The sequence below is a fragment of the Camelus ferus genome, chromosome 5 (assembly GCF_009834535.1).
Source record: "Camelus ferus isolate YT-003-E chromosome 5, BCGSAC_Cfer_1.0, whole genome shotgun sequence".
NCBI lineage: Eukaryota > Metazoa > Chordata > Mammalia > Artiodactyla > Camelidae > Camelus > Camelus ferus.
Window position 1 is genome coordinate 4750031 of NC_045700.1, and position 22709 is coordinate 4772739.

The 22709-nt window shown below is 48.1% G+C and overlaps 2 protein-coding genes and 1 long non-coding RNA gene across 4 annotated transcripts in view; 1 reads left to right on the plus strand and 2 right to left on the minus strand.

Moving 5' to 3' along the window:
- The window catches only part of MAP3K2 (mitogen-activated protein kinase kinase kinase 2), a 61581-nt gene extending 59359 nt beyond the window's left edge, over positions 1-2222 (minus strand). Inside the window, exon 1 of one of the 2 annotated variants that reach the window (XM_032479213.1) lies at positions 1664-2222. The gene's annotated coding sequence lies outside the window, so the exon portion shown is untranslated. The remainder of the gene's footprint in view (positions 1-1663) is intronic. The other variant, XM_032479212.1, reaches the window with a different exon arrangement.
- A 10555-nt stretch (positions 2223-12777) lies between these two features.
- LOC116663545 lies at positions 12778-14680 on the plus strand. Its single transcript, XR_004319714.1, has 3 exons — positions 12778-12893; positions 13628-13726; positions 14434-14680. It is a non-coding gene; the product is annotated as an uncharacterized LOC116663545 (long non-coding RNA).
- Positions 14681-17274: 2594 nt separating this feature from the next.
- LOC116663849 (translation initiation factor IF-2-like) lies at positions 17275-22562 on the minus strand. The gene is made up of 3 exons (XM_032480809.1): positions 22515-22562; positions 19584-20064; positions 17275-17493 (listed from the first exon to the last, which is right to left on the minus strand). Exons 1-3 carry the CDS (start codon positions 22560-22562, stop codon positions 17474-17476), a joined length of 549 nt encoding a protein of 182 aa, XP_032336700.1. The 3' UTR covers positions 17275-17473.
- Between the last annotated feature and the right edge of the window lie 147 nt (positions 22563-22709).

A 22709-nucleotide genomic window follows, 5' to 3' on the forward strand; every position in this document is an offset into this window, starting at 1 on the left:
TTCAGCATCTATTAAATACATTTTACCCTTTGGTAGCAATAAGGTAAACTAGGTGTGAAAGCTCCATCAAAAACTGCTAAAAGATTGAATCTATAATGTAATCCAATTATTTAGGATAGATCTTTTAACAGCTAGTTCTTTCAAAAGAGATGCATGGAGAGCAAGACAAGATGAGCATTCTATAATGATATCATATTCAATATAATTCAACAAGGCTCAACATGCTCACATTTTCACCAAACAACAAATCAGTCTGTGAAACATCACTCGACTTTTCCCTACAGACATTATAAAGAGATTCTACTACAAATTTTCTTAAACCTGGCAATATACTAAAGAAAATTATACAGTACTACAACTGGGCATCAATAGATTTCTTAAACATTTACAACTATGCATGAAGTTTCAATTACTTAAAATAATTCACCAACACTTTCTTCTAGAAAGAGAAACAGAAAGGCTCTTTACTTTTTCCCTAAGCATAATCAAAGAAATAGCATAGGCCAATGCTAAAATGAACATTTCAATTAGTTCATAAACACTGATTACTCGCTACAAATGAAAAAAAAAAATCACACCATTAAACGATAACTTTTTACGATGTCCTACGCATTAAATTGTCACTCCGCTCAGAAATATTGCATAAGTTAATGCACGAATTACTAAGCGTGTTGCCATTGCCACATAATCCAGCAACAAATTTTGCAATGAGGAAATCTCAAGCAAATAACCCAACTGCGAGTTCCCTGTGTGCATCAAGAATAAACTGCACAAGTAAAATTGTCACTTTTCAAGAAATACGGAGTTTTACCAAATATAGTTCTTCTTTTTGATAAGAGACATATCTGTTCAGTCAGTCTTACTGCAAAAAAAGATGAAGGTGCTTGAAGTCACCTCTGAAAAGTAGTAATACCAAAAAAAAGCCAAGAAAATCATTTGGCTAGGCTGCAGCAAAACACGTCGAACAGCCTACGTTAGGGGCAAGTAAACTCTACCCATGTATTTAGAATTTACTCCCAAGAAGAAATTCTCCAGCTATTCTCATTTTCTTATATTTATATTTGCAAGACCCAGACATAAAACTCTACAAAAAAGACATCATATTCGAATCAAGGCTTTTCCGGATTACCCAGCTGCATGACCTTGGGCAAGTTCCTTAATTTGAGCCTCAATGTTTTCATCTGTAAAATGGGGGAGATACGTACCCACCTCACTAGGCCGAGGTGAAGTGAGACAACGCACGACAGATACCAGGCGTGCGGTAAGTGCCAACTAGCTAAACGGTCTGTAAGAGAAAGGGACTCAACCCTCATCAATAGCACACCGCGATGAAGCAGTGCAGAGACAAGCACTTTCTCGCTTACTGCACGTAACATTTCTGCTTCCCGCGGGGACCAGGGGTGATCGTCCTTCTAAAATCTCTGCAGAGTACGTGTCTGACAGCTACACCGCCCAGCAGTCCACTTCGCTCAGACCTGGACTTCAGGACAGGATGCGGGGGGCCCGGGGCCCGCCCACCCGAAGCGGGGCAACAACCTAGCGAAATCTCCGCCCCCGCGGCCGCGCACAGGCCAAGCGGACCCCTCCCCTAGTCCAGCCCGCGCCCCCGCCCCCGCCCCCACCAGACCCGCACCCCGCCCCCCACACCCACGCACGTACGTACCGGCCGCTCCGCGGGGACCCAGGGAGCCGCAGGCCCACCCCTCCGCCCCCGCGCGGCCTGTCACCGCGCCCCCCCGGTCCGGGGAGGCCGCGGGCCCCTAGGGGCCGGAGGGGCGCACGAGGAGTCGGACGCGGGCCGAGGGGCCAGGCCCGGCCCTCCTTCACATGGAGCCCGGGCCGGGCGGGGTAGCGGGCGCGTGGACTGCGGCGGCCGGCGGGGGCCTCTCGGCGCCCCTCGGTGCTTCTCGCCGCCGCGGCCCCGAGGCCCGCGGGAAGCTGGGCAGGAAAGGAGGAAGCCGCGGGCCAGGCGCCGCCAGAGGCCGGAGAAGGGGAGGGAGCGGCGACTCCGCGGCTGGAGGCGCCGGACCTCCTGGTCGTCGTCGTCCACGCCGCCGCCGCGAATCGCACGACCCTCGAACGCCGCACCCCGCGAGCGCACCACCCGCGTCAGGCGCCGCTGCGGAGGGCAGCCCGGCCGCCACTACACACTGACCGTGACGTCGGGCGTAGCGCGGCACACGTCACGGCCGGCTCGCGCGTGCGCGCGCAGCCCTCCGCCTGCCCGGAGCGGAACCCGCCGCGGGCGCGCGCCCGCCGGGAGCGCCGCGCCGAGGCCGAGGGGGCGTGCCCGCGCCTGCGCAGTGGCCCGCTGCGCCCACGCACGCCCCGTGGCCAGCTCCCTCTTGGCGGTGCGGATTCCGCGTCCCGCCCAGGCTGGGCTCTTGAACCGTCTCGGCTCGCCTCGGCCCTAGCTCCGAGGGCTAGCGTGCACATGCACGCACGCACACAGACACACTCGCACACGCACCTGGTGCCCTGGCTTCTGCCGGGCTTCTCGGCGCCGAGACTCCAAAGCAGATCCTGAGAAGGGTCTCCGGCGTGGGCTTCGGGCGGAGCGGGGACAGCGGAGCAAGGAGAGGCTGCCACCTACTCCGAGTCCATGGCAAGTCATTTGCAGGCGAAAAGCCATCTGCTTCTTAATTTTTGGATCTGGCTGCAGAATTTTTTTCTGAAGCACTAAAGAAATTATTGTCGGCTTGTCACCTACCTGACCGTAAAGCACCCCCGCACTCCCCCCACTCCTGTTTAGGTCGGCCTCCTGTTTTACAGTTCTGTTTAGTTCTTGTAGATGTTCTAGGTCGGCCTAGCAGGTATCCCTTTTTTCAGTTTAACAGATGTGGGAAGCTGGGCCCAGAGAGATGGCGATGACTACCCCCCACCCACCCCCTAGAGTTGGTGCCAGAGTGTAAAACCCGAATCTCTTTCACTGAATCCTTTGTTCACTCCCCAGCGCCCACGGGATAAAATACAAATCCATCGCGCTCGCGTGGGAGGCCTCTGTGATGTGGCTGGGCTGCATTCTGACTGTTTTTACCCCACCCTTCTGTGATCCAGAAAGTATCTTTCCGGCCCCATTTCTTGTTTCCTGGAATACCCCTTACAACTTCCTGTGCCGTTTTTTCCCTCTTTCAGCGCCTACTAGGTTTCCGGATACGTTGTGGAGCCCACCACCTTCGTACCTATTCCAGACCACATTTCCACTCCCGCAGTTGAAGTGAGAGAGCTGGCACCTACCCGCCCCAAGTGAACAACTGCTCCCACTCAGGGGCCCTAGAGGTTGAGGGAGCTGGCGTCCGTGGGGCAGGGAGGGAGGGAGAGGGAGGTATGATAGAACAAAATATCTGGGTCCCCTTCTTGGAATTTTTGTTAAGACCCGCGAGCCCAGTTAGAGGAGCAGAAACAAAAGTTGTTGATTGGCAGGTTTTTGTAATAGTTGAAGCCTGAAAATCGAAGTGATTGTGAGACTGAGCTGATAAATAATGGTTCATCTGCTCTGCAGAGAATTAGGCCGCCAACACAGAGGGCCGTTCCTGGAGGACCTCAAAAATACAGAACTAAGTAGAAAAATCAGTTTGCTCCCACTTGTTTAAAAAGTGGAGGACTTCTAAGCTTATGTACACACAAAGTTGGTCCTTAAGATTGCTTTTGGTTCTAACATTCCCACCCTGGTATGTCACAGGGGGAAAAAAAGGATCTCAGTATGCTTGGGCAGGATTTAAATCTTCAAGTTTAAATATTAAACTTGTTTCCCACAGTTCCTGACCTGATCACATAGCAGGCACTCAATAAATATTTGTTTACTAAGTAATCTAGAGATGGAGATGTGCGTACTCCTTCCCTCCCTACCATACCTGGGTTCTTCATTCATCACTGGTTCCTTAGAAACACCCCGCATGTATATTAATCACATTCTCTTTTTTCTTTTTCTCCATTCTCTTTTAACTTCAGTAAGACTCTTGCTTAGACATTAAATCTTGGGCATCTGGGGTTATTTTAGTATATATGATTACAAATCAGTGACCTTGGGGTTTTTCTTTTTCTTTTTTTTTTTTTTTTTTTTTTTTTCTGAATGACCTTCATCTAACAAATAGTTTTTGGCTTTGCCTTCGGGCCCTGACTGAGCCTGGTATTACAAGTGGTGGTCCTCATCACCTCTCAGGAACTCAGAATCTTGTGAGCAGAGCAGACTGATAAATGAATCATTGTAATACCCAGTGACTTGCCCTGTAGCAGGGATGTTTTTGAGGTGCCACAGCAGCAGAGAGAAAGATGTCACAGATGTGACCAAGGAGTGAAGGAAGACTTCTGGGAGGATAACTTAAGCTGCCACAGATGTAGTGGCTTCAAACAATACCTGTTTACCAGCTCACCGTTCTGCAGGGCAAAAGTTTGCACAGCATCATGGCTGGGTTCTCTTTTCAGTATCACAGGCTCAAAGCAAGATGTCAACGGGGCTGAGTTCTCACCTGGAGACACTAGGAAAGACCTGCTTCCAACCTCATCCTTGGTGGCAGAATTCAGTACCTTGTGGTTCTAGGATCGAGGACCCCATTTCCTCACAGGCAGTCAGCGGAGAGCTGGCTGCGGGCCTCTACAGCCCACCAGCGTTCCTTGCCATGTGACCCTGCCCATCCTCAAAGCCAGTGACTGAGGGTCTCTTGCACATCTGATTCCCCCTCACGTGTTGAATCTCTGGCTTGCTCTGTTGCCACCAGCCAGAGAAAGCTGTCTGCTTTTAAACAGTTCATATGATCAGATCAGGCCCACCCAGATGATCTGTACTTAAAGTCAGCTGAGTGTACACCATAACCTCATCCCAGGAGTACAACTCGTATTCACAGTACCTAGGGTTTTGCAGGCCATGTCCACCGGTGGGTGGGAATCTTCAGGGACACGGGAGAATCCTGCCTATCACACACGGGGAGCTGAAACTTGATTCAGGGTAGTTATTTGCTTCGAGAAATAAAGATGGAGGAGTGGGCATTCCCAAGCAGAAGGAATGGAGTGTGCATAAGCTTGGAAGTGTGAAGACCACAGCAAGAGTTGCTGGCCTGAGGGTGTTGGAAGAGGTGCGAGCGGGATAAAGGCAGAGAAGGAAGAGAGCAAGAGATTAGGACAGAAGGGTGTAGGAGCCAGCGGGAGGTCTCAGGTAAGGAGGTGAAGGGCTAAACCACAGCAGGGGGTCACTAAAGTGATACGAAGAATTTCTGGTGAGATGCGTTCAGCCACAAGGATCAAAACATCTGGGCTGAAACAGCTTGAACAGTGAAGTTTATTTTCTCTCATTACAAAAGTCCAACAAATGGGCCCCAAGTGGATTAGGGCTGTGAGTTGTCATCTGGGCAGGTAGAGGGTGGCTGCCTCCGCCTCAGACATTATGACCTCCCACTCAAGAAGAGGGGGAAAGTCTTCCTCTCTTCTCTAATAAACTTTTAATTTTAAAGTAGCTTTTTTCTTAATGGAGTTACCAGGAATTGAACCCAGGACTAAGCATGTGCTCTAACACTGAGCTATAACCCCTGCCAGAGTAATTTTAGATTTACAGAACAATCAAGATAGTGCAAAGCGTTCCCACATACCCCACACCCAGTTTCCCCTATTATTAATATCTTACATTAAAATGGATACGTTATCATTAAAGTCCATTCTTCAGTGTGAGTAGAGCTCAGTGGTAGAGCACATGCTTAGCATGCACAAGGTCCTGGGTTCAATCCCCAGTACCTCCATTTAAAAAACAATGATATTCTTCTGTATAGCACAAGGAACTATATTCAATATCTTACAATAACCTCGAATGAAAAGAATATGGAAACAAATACGTGTATATGTATGCATGACTGGGACATGATGCCTTACACCAGAAATTGACACACTGTACCTGTACTTAAATTTTTACAAAATGATAAAATAATTTTTTTAATCATTGCCAATTTAAAAAATAAATAAGTAAATAAATTCCATTCTTTATTCAGATTTCCTTAGTTTTCACCCTTGTCCCTTTTCTGTTTCAGAATCCCACCCGGGACACTGCATTACCTTTAGTCATCCTGTCTCTTTAAGCTCCTCTTGGTCATGACTTCCCTTGTTTTTGATGCCCTTGACAGTTCTGAGCACTGATAGTCAGGTGTTTTGTAGGATGTCTGCTATTTCTGTCGTGCGTAGACTAGAGTGGTGGGTTGAGGGGTGCAGATCACAGAGGTAAAATGTCAGTCTCCCCACAGCCCGTCAAGGACACATGCTGTCCACGTGATTTCCAGTTGTTGAGGGGGACCTGACTGCCTGTCTGAAGCAGTCTTTGTCAGGTTCCTCCACTCTCCCCACCCCCTTCCATACTATACTCTCTGCAGAGAAGTCACTGTGCTCCCACCTGAAGAGTGGGGAGTCACACTCACCTCCTTCAGTGCAGCGTATCGACAGTAATTCCTTGGAATCCTTCTGCGTGGGAGATTTGTCCCTTTTCCCTCAGTTACTTATTCATGCAATTATTTATTGACATTACTGTGGGCTCAGGAGTATTCATGTTGCACTTTGGGTTATAATCTAATACCACATTATTGACTTTGTTACTCAAGTTGCTCCAGGTTTGGGCATCAGGAGCTCTTTCCATTGGCTCCTGTGACCTTGTGACCCCATCATTGTTGGTGGGTTTTTTTTGTTTGCTTTTTGGTTTTTGCTTTTGGCCGTTTGTGGCTTTTATTTATATTTTTATTTTTTTGAGCACTGCCTTACTTTCTGGCATTCCAGATGTGCCAGATTTATCTTGAATATTTCCTGCCACAGCCCTAGAGTTCGTCATTTCTCCAAGGAGCCCTGTTTCCCTCTATTAGGGAATGACATCAGAAATGATCGGAGGCTGGATGTGCTTGGGATTCTGTTTTTATTAAGGACAATCTCACATCAGCCCCCCAGAAGATGGCTCATTTGTTTTTGCAGCAAGGCCTGCTAATGGTGTCCCCGAGTTCATTCTTCTCTTTCCAGAGTCATCAGATTTTAGCTGAGTACATAGGCCCCCCCATAAGAAAGAGTTCATTTCCCAGTCTCCCTTGCAGCTAAATATGGCCACATGACTAAGTATTGGCAAAAGGGAAGTCAGTGGAAGCTTCCATCCAGGTACCTTCCTTGACTCCTCTGTCTTCATCCCTCCCTCCGTCCTGGAGTACCCACAGGCCATCTTGGAACGTGAGGACAGGGGGCCACACCCAGGAATGGAAGCAGAGTCCCAGTCTGGACCACAGGGCTCTGTACTTTCACACGAGAGAGGAGTAAACACCTGGCTCTGGAAGCTGAACCTGCTCCTAGTAGCATCTCATAGGCTGGAGCTAGCCCACGTGCCTGTGCCTGCAAAGAACTCGATGCCTTCAACCCACATGAGGCTCGGCCTGGGATGGGCAAATTGCCAATCCGCGTCTGTACGGACCTAAACCCAGGTTCAGATACAGGGGAGCTGAGGGCTGGGTGACTGTGGCGTAGTGGCCAGCGGTGTCTGCCTGGAAGCACCTGGAGAGTCAGGACTCGGGGAGCTGGAGCAGGACCCTCCGCACATCTTGTACCGTGTAAATGATATGCAGCAAGTCTATGATTAGTATCATCCCCAGGGCAGTTGGGGTGGAAACTCACTTTGCTGTTCCAAAAAGCAAAACACTTGTAAGGTAAATCTCCTGCTAAAACATCGACAGTGCTTTGCACAACCAAAGAAAAGTCATTTCTGAGATGTCCGCTGTTTGGAAACCAGAAGTTATTCTGAGTGTGGAAAAAGGCCGTATGAAAGATTTCTAACAGGAGTACCTTGAACTTTCCATGATCTTGATCATCTGTAATTCTTTTATCACTTGCTGGTCCCTAGATTTCTTTAAATTATATTTGTTACACATTTTCTCTTATGTATATTAATAGAAAATAACGTCTCATTTCTTGTGTAGCTCTGTGTCCATCCAGTCTTTTCTCTGTGCACACATCTTTGTTGTCGAGGTTTTTTTTTAACTTTACATAAGTTCTCCAGACAATTTTTAGGTAGTTGTGATCACCCTATACATGCAATTTTATATTCTACTTTTTTCACTTAGACAGCGTAAGTAGCTTCACTTTATTTTCTCATACTTAAAAACTTAAATTTGAATAGCTGGTATGTATACTGAAAATTTTACCTTTATTCTAATTTATTTAATGAAAAACGTTTATAAAATGGATATGAGTAGAGCTAAGGACAGCTTCTTGGCCACCGTGGAACCAGAGAGAGAGGGAGGGAGGAAGGAAAGAGATTTCTTTCTGGCATTAGTGTTTGAGGCAAAGTGAGAGTGACCACGCGAGATCCCAGGGCCAACGTCACTCTGGGAAGTGAAACTCATCTGGGGAATGACTGTCCCTTTCACAGTCCCCTAGCCTCTGTCCCAGCATTATCTATTTTGCTTACAATGCAAAAGGAATGCTAGTGATTGCCCGTGGGAGAGAACTTCTATTTCGGAAAAGGACCCAGAGGTACTTAAATCATATGGTTTATCTGAGTTAGTGCATTCTGAGACCTCACAGCAAAAGATACGCTTTTAAAACATCAAATCATGAATGACAACCTGTTTTTTTAGAAGTTGGCTGTTTGCCTGGAGCCTCCTGGTGGTCTCCACTCCGGCAGCGTCCCCCACAATGGTCCCCTCCTCACTTCTGACCTCTGTCAACAAAACAAGGATTGGCTTTTTCTTCCCTTTTGCCTGTTTATATTGTCTCGTTCTCTTCCTGTTCCTCTTTTTCTTTCTCTCTCAGCCTCTTCCCCACTCTCTTTAATTTACCATGTTTTATTAGTTATTTTTCACAAACATCCTGAGAAGGGGGTCAGCAGAATTATTATTCTCATTTGCATGCAGGGGGAAAGGTGGCAGAGAAAGGTGGGTTGCTGTCACCAGGCCCCTGGGACACCTGATGGAGCAGCAATGAACTGACATCCATCTGTCTGGCCTTCCCTAGTGCCTGATGCCTCCCGCCGTCTCCCTGTTGCCAGGTCCCTCCGTGATTGCCTGATGCCCCCGGGTGCCCCCCTCAGTACCAGGGCTCTGGTCTCAGGCTCTTGGTCCTTTGTTCCAAGCCTTCCCAGCCCCCTCTCAGATCTGCTTTGCCAGACCCCAAGCCCCGTCAGTACACCATCAAGGGGGCTGACACCAGTGCAGGCAAGTAAAGAGTCATCTTCATCCTTAAGCCTCATCAACCCCCTCAGCCCAGCTTGATGGTTCCCACCAGTCAAGTCACAGGGTTGCGGTCCTCTCTTCAACTGAAGGCCTGCTTCTTCATTGGGCACCAGTCTGGCCAGAGCTGAGCGGGGCAGGGTTCGGTGTCCCGAGAGCCAGTGCAGCTGACCCCTTGTCCCCTCCAGGCTGCTCTGAGCAGTCTGAGAGAGTGGGGCTCCCTGGGCCCTTAGACAGTGGCTGCCCCGCCATGGCCAGGCCTGGTGGCTTTGGCCAGCCTGAACCATGAGCAACCCTGGAGCTGGCAGACGTTGGTGCCCGCTTTTCTCAGCCTGGCTAGCTCAGCATCCTCGTCTGGAGGACAGAAGAAGGCATCCCGCCCCAGGATTGTAGTGGACCCCAGCAGGACAAGGCGTGTGAAAGCCATTGGAAACAGATAGCACTTGTCCCCGCTAGGCCGCAGAGTCAGCAGGCCCTTCAGAAGGGAGTGTTGCCCTGCTGGCCCACACAGGACAGGAAGACACAGTTATCTTCAGGGAGACCAACTCTGAGATTGTGACCCCACATTATGAAGTCACCACCTCTGATGCCTGGAGGTCACTCTGATGACCCAGCTCTCCTGAACCTGCTGGCCAGTCAGCCTTCAGCACAGGGTTAGTGCCAGGAGCAGTCTGTTCAGCCTTATGTTGCCAGGGGAAATGTAATCTATCACCTGGAGCCCCTGGGACCACCCTTCCCAGGCATACCTGCCCCTCAACTACCATCCTTGAGAACCAGCCGCTCACATCCTCTGCCCGGGAAGTAATTCACACAAAAGCAAGAAGAGCTGAAAGATGTTCCCGCCCCCTGGAGGTTTATGAATTTATGAGGTTTGTAGAGAGATTCCCGGTGTGGTTGGCCCAGCTTGGGTTCCCCATCCAGTCACCCAGCTCTCACTGTAGCTTCCCTGACAGGCTGGGCTCACCAGTCCAGCCTCAGGGCCCTGCCATTCACCTAACCTTGCTGCCTTCAGACCCTGTAGCCCGAGGGGCCTAGAAGTCCCACATCCCAGTCACCATGAGTATACCCAGGGCCCCAGGCTTGTTTCCTGAATGCTGCAACTGTGTGAGAGCCTAGACCATTTCACACCTAAAGTAAGGAAGTACTCAGAATACAACCAGAGCAGGTTAAAAGGACACAGGAGTCAGCTGAAAGGGACTGCTTCGGGCCAAATCTGGGACACGCTGAACATTAAAGCAGTGACAGTAATGAGTTCCATCCTGTGTAAGAAAATAACCCGTGAGGCACAGTGATGCAAACATAGACAAGGCAGAAGGGAAAACTCTCCCAGCAGAAGAAGGCCTAACAAATGTGAAGGGAATGGTGGAGTTAGAAAATGCATGATGGATGTTCAAACAGGTGGGGGAAAGCTGGATGAGGAATAGGATACTTACCGTCAAAGCTTCTCCTCTCAAATGATGAATGACAACAGGGAAATCAGAACTTCACAGTGGAGAAACCTGCAAACATCACCTCTACAAAATGAAACAAACACCCTGAAGCCCTGCCACTCAGGCTTCTGGAAGTCACCTGCCGAAGTGCCCTCCATGGGTGACCTATGTCCCTATGCACATGCTGTGCTCAGCACCTTGTGCTCAGTGTGGGTCTGCTTACGCAAGCCATGAACTTGAATGCGGCTGAATTCAGCCCGTGGACACAGCACTACAGTAATTACTGACCAAAGAAGTACTTTCAGCTCAAAAAATACCTATGCGTGACCCCTTGGCAAACAGGTCGGACCTGGCTTTGAAGTTCTGCCAAGCTGTGTGAGCTCAGGCAAGCTGCATAAGGCGTCTGAGCTTCAACCGTTCCATCTATATAATGGAGGTAATAGTAATACCTATTGAATGAACCAGCAATCCCATTCCTACTATTTCCTCAAGAGAACTGAAAATATTTGTCCACACAGAGACTTGTACGTGTGTGTTCATAGCAGCATCTTTCATGATAGCCCCAAAGTAAATAACCCAAATATTCATCAGCTGATTAGAAGAAAGGAACAAAAACTGTAGAGTAAAATGTAGGAGAAAGATAAAAATAAATAATAAAGTAAAAAATTTAGAATAAAATGTAGGAGTAAGATCCCCCCCCCAAATAAAGAAAGGAACAAACCAGTGCTAATATGAATTAATTGCAAAAGCATTGTGCTGAGTGAAAGAAGCCAGACAAAAAACTACAGTTTACTTGAGTCCATGTATACGAAAGTCTAGAATAAGGTAAAGCTACAGCGGTGAAGGGGCCAAGAGTGGAGGCTTGTCTACAGAGGGGTCAAGGGAACATTCTATGTCATGAACTTTGCGGTGGTGGTTACAAGATTGTATACTGCGGCCAGAACTCATCAAATTGTACACAGAAAATTGGTGCATTTTATTGTATGTAAATTAAGCCTAATAAAGCTGATGTAAAAATACCTACATTACAGTGTCGCTGGGAGGGTTAATGGAGTGATACAGATGGCGGCCCCAAGTTCAGGGCCTGAGTAGGAGAGGAGCCCTAAAATAATAGCTGTGGACCACGTGGAGAGTCTTTGGCAAGAGCAGGCCAGTGTGCAGGCAGGAGGCCACCCAGGGGAGCCGCCCCCTCATGACGTTCCGCGGCTAAGCTGAGTGACCAGGTGCAGCGAGGTGGAGAGAGAACAGCGCGGTCTGGAGGAGGGTCCACCCTGAGACCCAGCCAGGACGCTGTCACCGCCCCCGGGGCGCCAGGAGCAGCAGCAGCAGCCCCGCCGGCCCCTGGGAGACCGGCAGGCACTCGGGTCGCAGGAGCCTTCCTTGAGGTCCCCCGGGTGGGTCTCGGGAATTACGCCCCGGCATCGAGCCCCGGGCGGGAACGGTAACAGCCCCCGCCGCCTGCCCTGCGCGGCCCGGCCCCTCCGCCCCGGGCACAGCCCCGCATCCACCCCGAGCAGTCCCCGCTCCGCGTCCCGGCTCACGCTGGCCCGGAAGCTCTCAGCCTGAGGGTCAGAGCCACGGCCCCAGGAGAAGCTGGGGGAAGGCTGAGGGGCGGGGCTGGCGGGAGATGCGCGGAAAAGATGCGGGGCCATAAACAGGCTTCCAGCCAGGGCTCGCACCGTGTTTACGCGTGTTGTGTCTTGTTGCCTGGCAACCAGGTCAGGGCGTCGAGCGGGCTGGGGAGGAGGGGTCTCCTCGCTGGAATGGGTTGCGGTGACTCATCACTGCACACTCTGACCCCGGGGACTGGCTTAACAGGTACACGTTGCTCGGGGCCGGGTGCAGCGGGCTGGGCTCTGGTAGTGGAACCGAAGGGGAGCAGCACCAGCTCCAACGAGGAACCCGAGGCAAGCTGCCGCTGGGCAACTAGTGCGGCTGGCTGTGTAGCCCCGGGCAAGTCACTTAACCTCTCTGACCTCAGCCTCCTCCTCAGTAAGAGAAGAGTATGCGATCACGTTAAGAGTGACCTTACTGGAGGCTTACAACAGAGTTTAAACACGTTAACTCTAACACTCCCCAGCCCACCCCTACTTGACAATGAGGAAACTGGAGTCCAGGGCAAATGGAGTCCAGGGCAACGTTAACTCACTTTTCTAAAGTCAACTACTTTGTAGGTGTAAAAGGCAGGATTCAAACTTGGATCTGTGGGATACGAAGCTCTAGAAGGGTTTTCACTGTGACTCCCCACCTCCTGCTCAAATCTCTAGCCCAGCTGATGGGTTCGGGGACGGTGAGTTTCTGGGCTCAGCTGGAAGCGATTCTCTGGGGTAGTCCCAGAGGCTGGAAGGCTGGAGAATTCTCTCTGTTGTCAGACAAAGGCTGATGATGGTCCCTGCACTTGGCGGGGAGGGGGTGCACTGCCTTCACGCCCCAGCCTGTCTGCTCTCTGCTTCCCTTTTTCCCTCCTGTGTCACCCAAAAGGGTGTCTTCCAAGTGCCAAACAGTGGTCAGATGTCGACCCCCATTTCCTGATGGCTGCACAACTCTCTTGAGTCAAGGATCCAGATCCCGCCGTGTCAGTCCTCTTCTTGGAGCACTTCCGTGGCTTCCTAGCCTACAGGGTGACATTTAAACTCCACTGTGTGGCGGGCAGACCAAGCCTTAGTCACGGGGCCACTGCATCTCCAGCCTATCCTGTCACTCTCATCACCCCTTGCCCTCCGGACCCCAAATCCTCAACCAGCCCCACCTCTCAGGCCTGCAGGTCCTCTGCAGAATGCCTTCTCCTCCCTGCCTGCTCCCACTCAAGGCCCTCCCAGCCCCACTGCGCTGGGTGCCTCCCAGGCTCGCTGTGACTCAGGGAGGCAGGTCTCAGCTGCCCCATTTTACAGGGGAGGAAACTGAGGCTCAGGAAAATGACTTTTCTCAGGTCACACTCCTATCCTGGTGGACTGACAGCCCCTATGCTTTCCTCAGTACCCCCCCCCCCATCTCTGTCATTGCAACCCTTGGCTGCTTATACAGATGCCTCCCAACGAGACTGAAAGCACCCTGAGGGCAAAGCACTCCAGCCCTCACCTCGCAGGACTGCTTCCACCTAGTACAAGCTGCGCACGTTGCTGAGTAAGTGGACACCTGGGCTGGTGAAGGGCAAAACGTGTTTTATTTTAAAGAGCTTAAGGCCTCCAACGTTAGGAACTTGAGGCTATGGAAAAGGGGTAGGGGAGGTGGGGGAGGGTATAGCTCAGTGGTAGAGCCCACGCTCAGCATGCATGAGGTCCTGGGTTCGATCCCCAGAACCTCTTCCATTCACATAAATAAATAAATAACCTAATTACCCCCCCAGTAATATAAAATAAATAAAAATTTTTAAAAAGAAAAGGGCAAGAAATCTCTGGTTCATCCAGCTCTCGACACTTTAAAAATCTACTAAATAAACTTAATTACCTCCCCCTTTCAAAAAAAATCTACTTTTATTATTCAGACTTCTTTCTCCCCAACATCTGTAAAAACGTAGCATTGTTTTAAAGGCTGTAAGTAAATGTACCCTGAAAAGCTGCAGTAGTTTGGCCATTCACTTCCTTTCTTAAGGCTTCACTTTCCCTGTCTGTGCAATAAGAAAGTGGCCTAGAGGGCTGTTTTTGAAACCACGGGTCCTGATCCGTCCATCCGTACTTTGTGAAATCAAACTAGCGGGAAATAGCCCACATGGAATCGAAAAATAGAATGTGTCACACATAACAAGGATGACAGTGGTGCTGGGAAATCGTAAGCTGAAAATGTGTGTATAGAGTAGGCCATGTTATAAAATAGGGTTTTTTTTCCTGTAGGTGACAATCAGGAGAGTTTGAAAGCCCCTCTTCCCCCTGAAGCCTGAGGGTTTTGTTTCGGAGGGCTGCCGGAGCCTCGCCCAGACTTTCTGAGATGGGTGAACTCCACTGAAACAATCTATCTGCATCCTCTCCACTGTCCTTCAGTTTGAGAAAAGGAAACAATACAGGCACTGTTAAAGGAAAAGAAACGGGAGTGAGTATAGCTCAGTGGTAGAGTGTGTGCCTGGCATGCATGAGGTCCTGGGTTCAATTCCCAGTGTATCTACATCATGTGTGAGGTCCTGGGTTCAATCCCCAGTGTATCTATATCAAAAAGAAATAAACCTAATCCCCATTCTGAAAAAATAAACAAAACAAACAAGAAAAAAATAAGCAAGTCGACCTTATTTTAAAAATAATGGATGCTATTGTTAAAAAAAAAAAATTCCCACGGTACCAATTCAAGGGAGAAAATAAAAATCAGCCTCTCCCTTTCAACCCCAGGCTCCAAGTGCATACTCCAGAGGCAAGCTCTGCGTGGAGCCCAGTGGACTGGGGGGCGCTGTTGCTCTGAATCCATCCTGTTATTTGCATGGAGGCCCCGCATCCCACAGGTGCTCACAGCCAAGGCTGGAGTGGCCAAGCTGCCCTCCCTCCCTGGGCGCACTCAGGCTCTCAGTCTCACAGTCCGCTTGTCCTTCTGCCTCTCAGCCCTGCACATTCTGTCCTGCTCCTTCCCAAGCTGCCCTGATGCCAGCCCAGTTCCACATTTTCATCTAACCAAGTGGAATCTGCCCCGGGCCTAGATCTTACTTTCTAATGAAAAAGCATCACTGATCACAGATCACCACAGGAAGTGCTCAGAGGAAAGGGGGGGAGGCACATTCAAAGACTCAGGGATATCAAAGACTTGAAGGAATATGGTATAATTTGAGCAAAAATAAAGAAGTAACTGTCATGATTTATAACCCATAGAATGAAACAAACATCCAAGAGTCTATGCAGATGTAAACATAATGGCATAAATAAATAAATGGAGGAAAGAGAAAACTCTTTTTCACAGTAGAATTCCAATTAACAGATGGGGAAGGGTGGGAAGGGACAGACTGGGAGTTGGAAATTTGTAGATACGGACAGGTATATGTAGAATAGATAAACAAGGTTATACTGTATAGCACAGGGAAATGTATACAAGATCTTGTGGAAGCTCATGGTGAAAAAGTATGCGACAATGAATATATGTATGTTCCTGTATAACTGAAAAATTGCATTCTACACTGGAAATTGACACAACATTGTAAACTGACTATAACTCAATAAAATAAAATTTAAAAAACAAAAAAAGGGGGGGAACAATGGTTATAGAAAAAGACATTTGGTAAAAACTCCAGTAATAACTGTTACAAACAAGAATCATCAACGGATGCTCAAATTAGAGGGGAAAAGAAGGATGAGAAACAGGATATTTACAGCATCATAAAGCTTCTCCCCACAGGATGTTTACTAATGACAAAAGAAACTTTACAGTGAGAAACCCCAGGGAGACATCACTTGCCCAATTGATCAAAGTTACCATGACTAGTACTGGGTGCTGGTAGGAGATATTTCGGGTGGAGTTCCAGACCTCCACAATAAAGCAAATATCACAATAAAGCAAGTCACACAAATTGTCTGGTTTCCCAGGGCATATGAAAGTCATGTTTACACTACAGTGTAGTCTATTAAGTGTGCAAAAGCATTACGTCTAAAACAAAAGTCCATACCTTAATTTAAAAATACTTCATTGCTAAAAAATGCTATCATCTATCTGAGCCTTCAGCGAGTGGTAACAGGAATATCACTGATCACTGATCACAGATCACCATAACAAATATAATAATAATGATCAAGAAGTCTGAAACATTGTGAAAATTACCAAAATGTGACAGAGACACATGAGCAAATGCTGTTGGAAAAATGGTGCCAACAAACTTGCTTGGGGCAGGGTTGCCAAAACCTTCAATTTGTTTAAAAAAAAATAAAAAAGCAAGATCTGTGAAGTGCAGTAAAAGGAGGTATGCCTGTAATTAGACCCATCCACAACGCCTTATCCGGTGTCCCGAGAAGGGCACAACCTCACTTCCCTGATGCGTGACCTCAGTGCAGTCATGGAAAAAGCATCAGACAAACCCAAAGTGAGGAATGTCCTACAAAATAACCATCCAAAGCGTTGCAGTGACAAGGAAAGGCTGAAGAACCTGTCCCAGGTGGGAGGAGACGAAGGCAACATGACAACTAACGGACATGTGGGATTCTGAATGGGACCCTGGCCCAGAAACAGGACATCAGTGGGATGTGGCAAAATTCAAATCAGTTCAGTAGATGACTTAATGGTATTATAACACTGTGATTCCCTGGCTTTCATCCTTACACTGTGGTTATATGAGACATTTTAATGTCAGGGTAATCTGAGTAAAGGGTGTTATATTGGCAACCTTTTTGGTAAATTCAAACTTTCTAAATAAAAAGACTGGGTGTTAGTAGACAGCATCAGGAGAGGACAGTCTACAGTGTGGGAAAAAACCTTCGACTTGAGTTTTATCTATTTTTTAATGTTTTTATTGAAGTACAGTCAGTTTACAATGTTGTGTCAATTTCTGTGTACAGCACAATGCTTCAGTCACATAGGAACACACATATATTCGTTCTCATATTCTTCTTCACCATAGGTTACTACAAGATACTGAATATGGTTCCCTGTGCTGTACAGTATAAACTTGTTGTTTATCTATTTTATATATAGTAGTATCTGCAAATCTCAAACTCCCAATTTATCCCTTCCCACCGGTAACCATAAGTTTGTTTTCTATGTCTGAGTCTGTTTCTGTTTTGTAAATAAGTTAGTTTGTATTTTTTTAATATTTTTAAAAAATATATATTTATTGAAGTACAGTGAGTTTAAAATGTGTCAATTTCTGGTGTACAGCACAATGCTTCAGTTCAACTCAAGTTTGGATGCGGTCGATTGTCAGAGCTGCTCGGAATGCTCATTCTTGGGCTTCATCCACTGGAGGGGGCGCTAAGGCTGGCTGGAGATGTCTGTGGTTAAGGGGAAGGGAGGGGGGTTGGTGAACTTGGTGATGGGTACAGGACTCTTACGTTTGTTCCTGACACCTTTGTGTAGGTTTGAAATGCTTTTAAAGAAAGATTTAAATGGGGAGAGTATAGCTCAGTGGTAGAGCACATGCTTAGCATGCACGAAGTCATAGGTTCAATTCCCCAGTACCTCCGGTTAAATGAAAAAAAAAATTAAATAAGTAAACCTAATTACCCCCCCCAAAAAAAAAAACCCAGAGAAGAATTTTATAAAATGTGGGACAAATTCAAAAGGTACAGGGAAAAGTAAGTCTCCTCCCTATCCTCAGTTCCTCCCCTCCATTCCCCCCTCCTCCCAGAACCCTAGGTCATCACAGTTAGGAGAGATTCAATGCACATCAGGTATAAACAAACAGGTATTTGTATTTATTGCCGGGGGGTGGGGGCGGTGGGCAGGGGCTGGGGGCTCGATCTTAGATTCAGGGAAGTCAAGGAGGGTCACATTGAAGGAGGTCCTTTCCTATTGCTGTGCTTTGCATTAAAAAGAGAAAGGACAAGATTTGCACAGGAGCCAATGAGGTATACCTGAGGCGATTATTGCTAATTGAAAAAAAAAAAAAAAAGGCCAGAGAAGACAAGACAACTACGTGTGGATACCATCAAACACACTTGTGTTCCACTAATTGGCTGCAACTTATTAGTAGGTCATAAAATCAATTTAGTGTTTCATGATCATCATTTAAGAAAAAAATATAAAGGAACGATTTCTAGGAAAACAGGAGGGGAACAGATGAAACAAGACGAAACAAAACTTTCCTTGCTGAAGGTGTACATGGAAGTTGCTTATCCTGTTTCTACTTTTCTGTGTTTGAGATTAGCCACTGTAGCCTCTGTAAAAAATGTTATCACCCAGGAAGCTTAAGAAAAAAGGAAAAACGAAAAGACAATGGCAAGATGCCTCTCTGCAAAGAGAGTTTTGTGAAATTTTGTTACAAAGTAAAATGCATTTCTTATTAAAGGTGGAGGGTTAAAAAAAAAGTTTGAAAAACACTGCCTTAAGGTACAACTGTCACAATGCCAGAACCTGGATCGTCAAGACAGTTTGCCCCCGGCTGCAGGTGACAGGGCATGTCACGGTCCTGCGATCCACCAGGCAATAAACGTGTAGGCCCGACGTCCTTGAAACTTGATGTGAGGACGAGCTGGTTAATGGCTAATCGGGAGCAATAAACACTCAGCTGAGAGTACGCGGCCCCATGGGAGCACGCATGGGGCCACACCACAGAATATAGGGCTCCCGGACATGGTGTGGGACAGACAAACCTGGGTCCCCAGGCTGCAGCCAGAGCCCTCTGACCCAGAGCCCAGCAAGTTCAACCCCCTACAGACAGAGGCCTAGGGGCGCCGGGGCAGAGGGCTCTCCAGACCCCGAGGGAGCTTAGCTGGGGCTGGAATGGTTCCCGGGGTGGGGATGCCCCTCAGGCTGGAGTCCCCTGCCTCCCTCCCCCACACAGGGCATGCTCTCCACGGACCGATCTGCCTAACAGCCCTTGGGATGCAGACCGCACACCTTCTGTAAAGGTGAACAGTCCAGGCTTTAGGGGCCGCACGGTCCCTCACAACAGCTCACCCTCAACTATCGTGCAGAGCAGCCCAGGGACGGCACGTAAAGAATGAGTACGGCTGCTCCGGTCAAACGCTTCATGGACACTGAAATTTGAATTTTATATACTTTTCATTTGTGACAAAGTAATCATTTTTTGGTCTTTCTCAACCATTGAAAAATGTAAAAACCCTTTTTAGCTCCTGGGCTGAACAAAAACGTTAAGACTGGCCAGATAGGGCCTGCAGGCCGCAGGTTGTAAACCCTTGCTTTGGAAGTGCCTCTCCCCCACCCCCCCATCCTTCCCCTCCATCTCCCCGCCATCCCTTCCTTCCATCTCTCCCCTGCATCCTTTCCCTCCCTTCCTCCCCCCATCCGTTCCCTCCATCCCACCCCAGAAGCCCCCCGCGCCCCGCCCCGCCCCGCCTCGCGCCGGGTCCCCGACTGCAGCCCAGACGCGGCGGCGGGCGGTCAGGGGGCGCTGACTCACCGGCTGACTCAGCGCCAGGCGCGCCGCCAACACCCGCCCGGGCCTGGCGGCGGGGCGCCGGGCGGGCTGGGGACGCGAGCAGCTCTGGCCCGGGCGCACGCCCCGCCGCGGCCGCGGGAGCAGCTCTGCGGGCTCCGGACCCCCCCGGAGCCGGGAAACCTGCGCTGCCGGACGCGGTGGCCTCGCCAGAGGCTGGACACCGGGGGACGGACTGCCGGGGCGCAGGATCTGCCCCGGAACACGCCAGGGCGCGCCGAGGCGGGGGCGGGAAGGGAGCCCCAGGCCGCTCAGGTCCGGTGGGGCGGGTCCCCAGCTGGGAGGGAGACCAGCGCCGGCCCCGCGCCGGCCCCGCGCCGGCCCCGCCCTCCTCTTCACACGCCCCCTCTCGGAATTCCGACCGCGCCCCGCCCCGTCCTCCGCCCCCGCGGTCCAGCAGACGGTTGCCTCCTCCAGGAAGCCTTCCTAGAGGGCCTCCTCCGGGCTAGGGAGGGCCTGCCCCAAGTTTGCCTGGGGGGACCTCCCTCCTGGCACCTTCAAAGTGGCTCTCCGCCTGCTGGCCTTATGTCTGGCTTCGTCACCTGACTGTGAGCCCCTAGAGGGCAGAGACAGGGCCTAAATGCTCAGGGCTCAGCGTCCCTGGGGCTTAAACAGAGCCCTGGGAAAGAAGGAGGTGGATATGTACTCGGGTGACCAACTTTAGAGATTCCACTGGAGTCAGAGACCCCAAGCCCATGATAATATAATATAATAAAAAATAGTTCTATACTTGTTATACCCACAGTGATATAATACGTAAAAAAAATTCTACACGTACATGTATATGTGTTACTTTCACACAGAAATATGAAAGAGGTTTATTTGAAATCATACATATACATTAGAATTAAGCATCATATTAAAATGTGAAAAATAGGTGCTTATTTGAAATTACATGTTCTGTATTTACTTTTCTGTTACGTTAATATTATTGGTTAAACAAAACAATGGGATTAGTAACGCTGGCAATTAATTAACAGTAGGTCTAATGAAACAATAGGTGTGAGAAAGACATATAAAAATAGTTTTATAATGTTTATGTCCTGCGATACGTGATTTGTTTTAACTCATTGGCTACTTAAATTTTTTATTAAGTTACATACATATGAAAGGCTGCCAGCTACATGAGATTCTGGAAAACGCAGAACTGTGAGGAGGGAGAAAAAAATCAGTAGCTTCCAGGAGCTGGGGTGGAGGTGGTGGGGGACACCAGGGATGAGTGGGTGAAGCGCAGATGATTTTAAGGCCCTGAAAATACTCTGGGGGCAGGGGATCACTGAGTGGTAGAGCGCGTGCTTAGCATGCAGAAGGTCCTCGGTTCAATTCCCAGCACTTCGACCAAAAATATAAACAAACATATAAATAAATAAACCTAATTACCCTCCACCAAAATGAAACAAACAAAATAAAACAAAAATATTAAAATAAAATACTCTGTATGTTACCATAATGATAGATATATGTCACCACATGTACAGTCTGGGCATTTGTCCAAACCGGTAGGATGTATTACATCACGAGAAAAGCCGAGTGTAAACTATGGGCTTTGGCTGATGATGTGTCATTAGTTGTAACAAATGCCCGGTTGTGGTGGGGGTGTTGATAACGGGGGACGCTGCGCATGCGTAGGGACGGGGATACGTGCGAAATCTCAGTACATTCCCCTCAATTTTGCTGTGAATCTAAAACTGCTCTACCAAAAAAAGTGTTTTTTTAAAAATTTTATTGTAGTTGATTTACAACGTTAGTTTCAGGTGTACAGCAGAGTGATTCAGTTATACATATACATACATATTTTTTTTCCAAAAATATATTTTAAAATAAGATACAAACATGTAAAGCTTTTTAAAAGGGAGATATAAATGTAAATTTAATAAAAATAATCATGGCATTTCTATCCTATGATACAAAGGCTACTTTTACCTCTTTCTATCTTCTTGCCTACAGCCTTTAGGAAACCCTTGTTTTATGGGGGGATGAAACTGACTACAGCCAGGCATAAAATTCTTTGGCTTGCAAGTCGGTTGTTACGAAGGCCACATTACACTGATTCCAGCTGTCAGTTCAGTGTGATGGCATGGATCTAACGGTCCTCTCAACAAAATCATCTGAGCGTGGAAAAGTTAGGGTCTTACTTACAACAGCAGGTTTTCAGACTTGGAGGGATGACTTTCCAGCTCTCCAAAAATGTCCATCTGCTCTGTATCCACGGGCTGGTTTGGGTAGACCAGCTGTTCGTCAGGTCCTTTGCATCTGTAAATTCATCATGTACTGTATACGTCTAATATGATCATCCTTTTAAATATTTTGAATCACGCTGGATGTCATCAGTTAAACCTCTCTCTCTTAGGGAAAACGGTTTAAAAGCATGGCGACAGTTGAACTTGGGAAATTTAAGCTGAATTACAAATAATTTCCAGTTTTAGTGAAGGAATGATAAAGTCCTGTTTAAATTGGTTGTCCTTTTCTGGTGGTCTTTTGTTTTATTTCCCCCAAACTGAATCCTTTTTCTTTACATGAGCTTTTGTCATTACCTACACATAACATTGAACAACCTGGGTGCCATCGGTTCCATCCATTTTTAGAATCCTTATGGCCAATTCGAAGATCATCAAATAGCTTTGGAGGAAAAGTTTATAAACTTCTGTTTGACAGCCGTCCTTTTCTCCATTCTCATTCTCAGAATATTTCCAAGTTAGACAAGAACATTCTTCTTATCCTGCTCTTTGAGAGGATGATTTTATGACAGGCTAAATTTTTTACATCTCTTCTGTGACTGACAGTAGTGACAGGTATCTTGTAGACATATGTTTAAAGGATGCCATCTCTTTCCATTTCTAGAATGTCAAGTAGCTTATTGAGTGCTTCTGTATGTTCTGAGGAAACAGAAGTCACCAAACCTTTCATCATGAAAGCCTCGGTATCACAGGAAGCAACCCACATCCCGATAGTCGTGCTGTGCACAAGGCGTGCAAGGTAAATGTATTTTCTCTGCAGGAGTTTATAGACTGAATGGAATTTGCAAAACTTTACATTTGCCCTGCCTGCCAACGACAGAGGAGAAAAGTCTTCCTTGTCTTTGTACAAAAT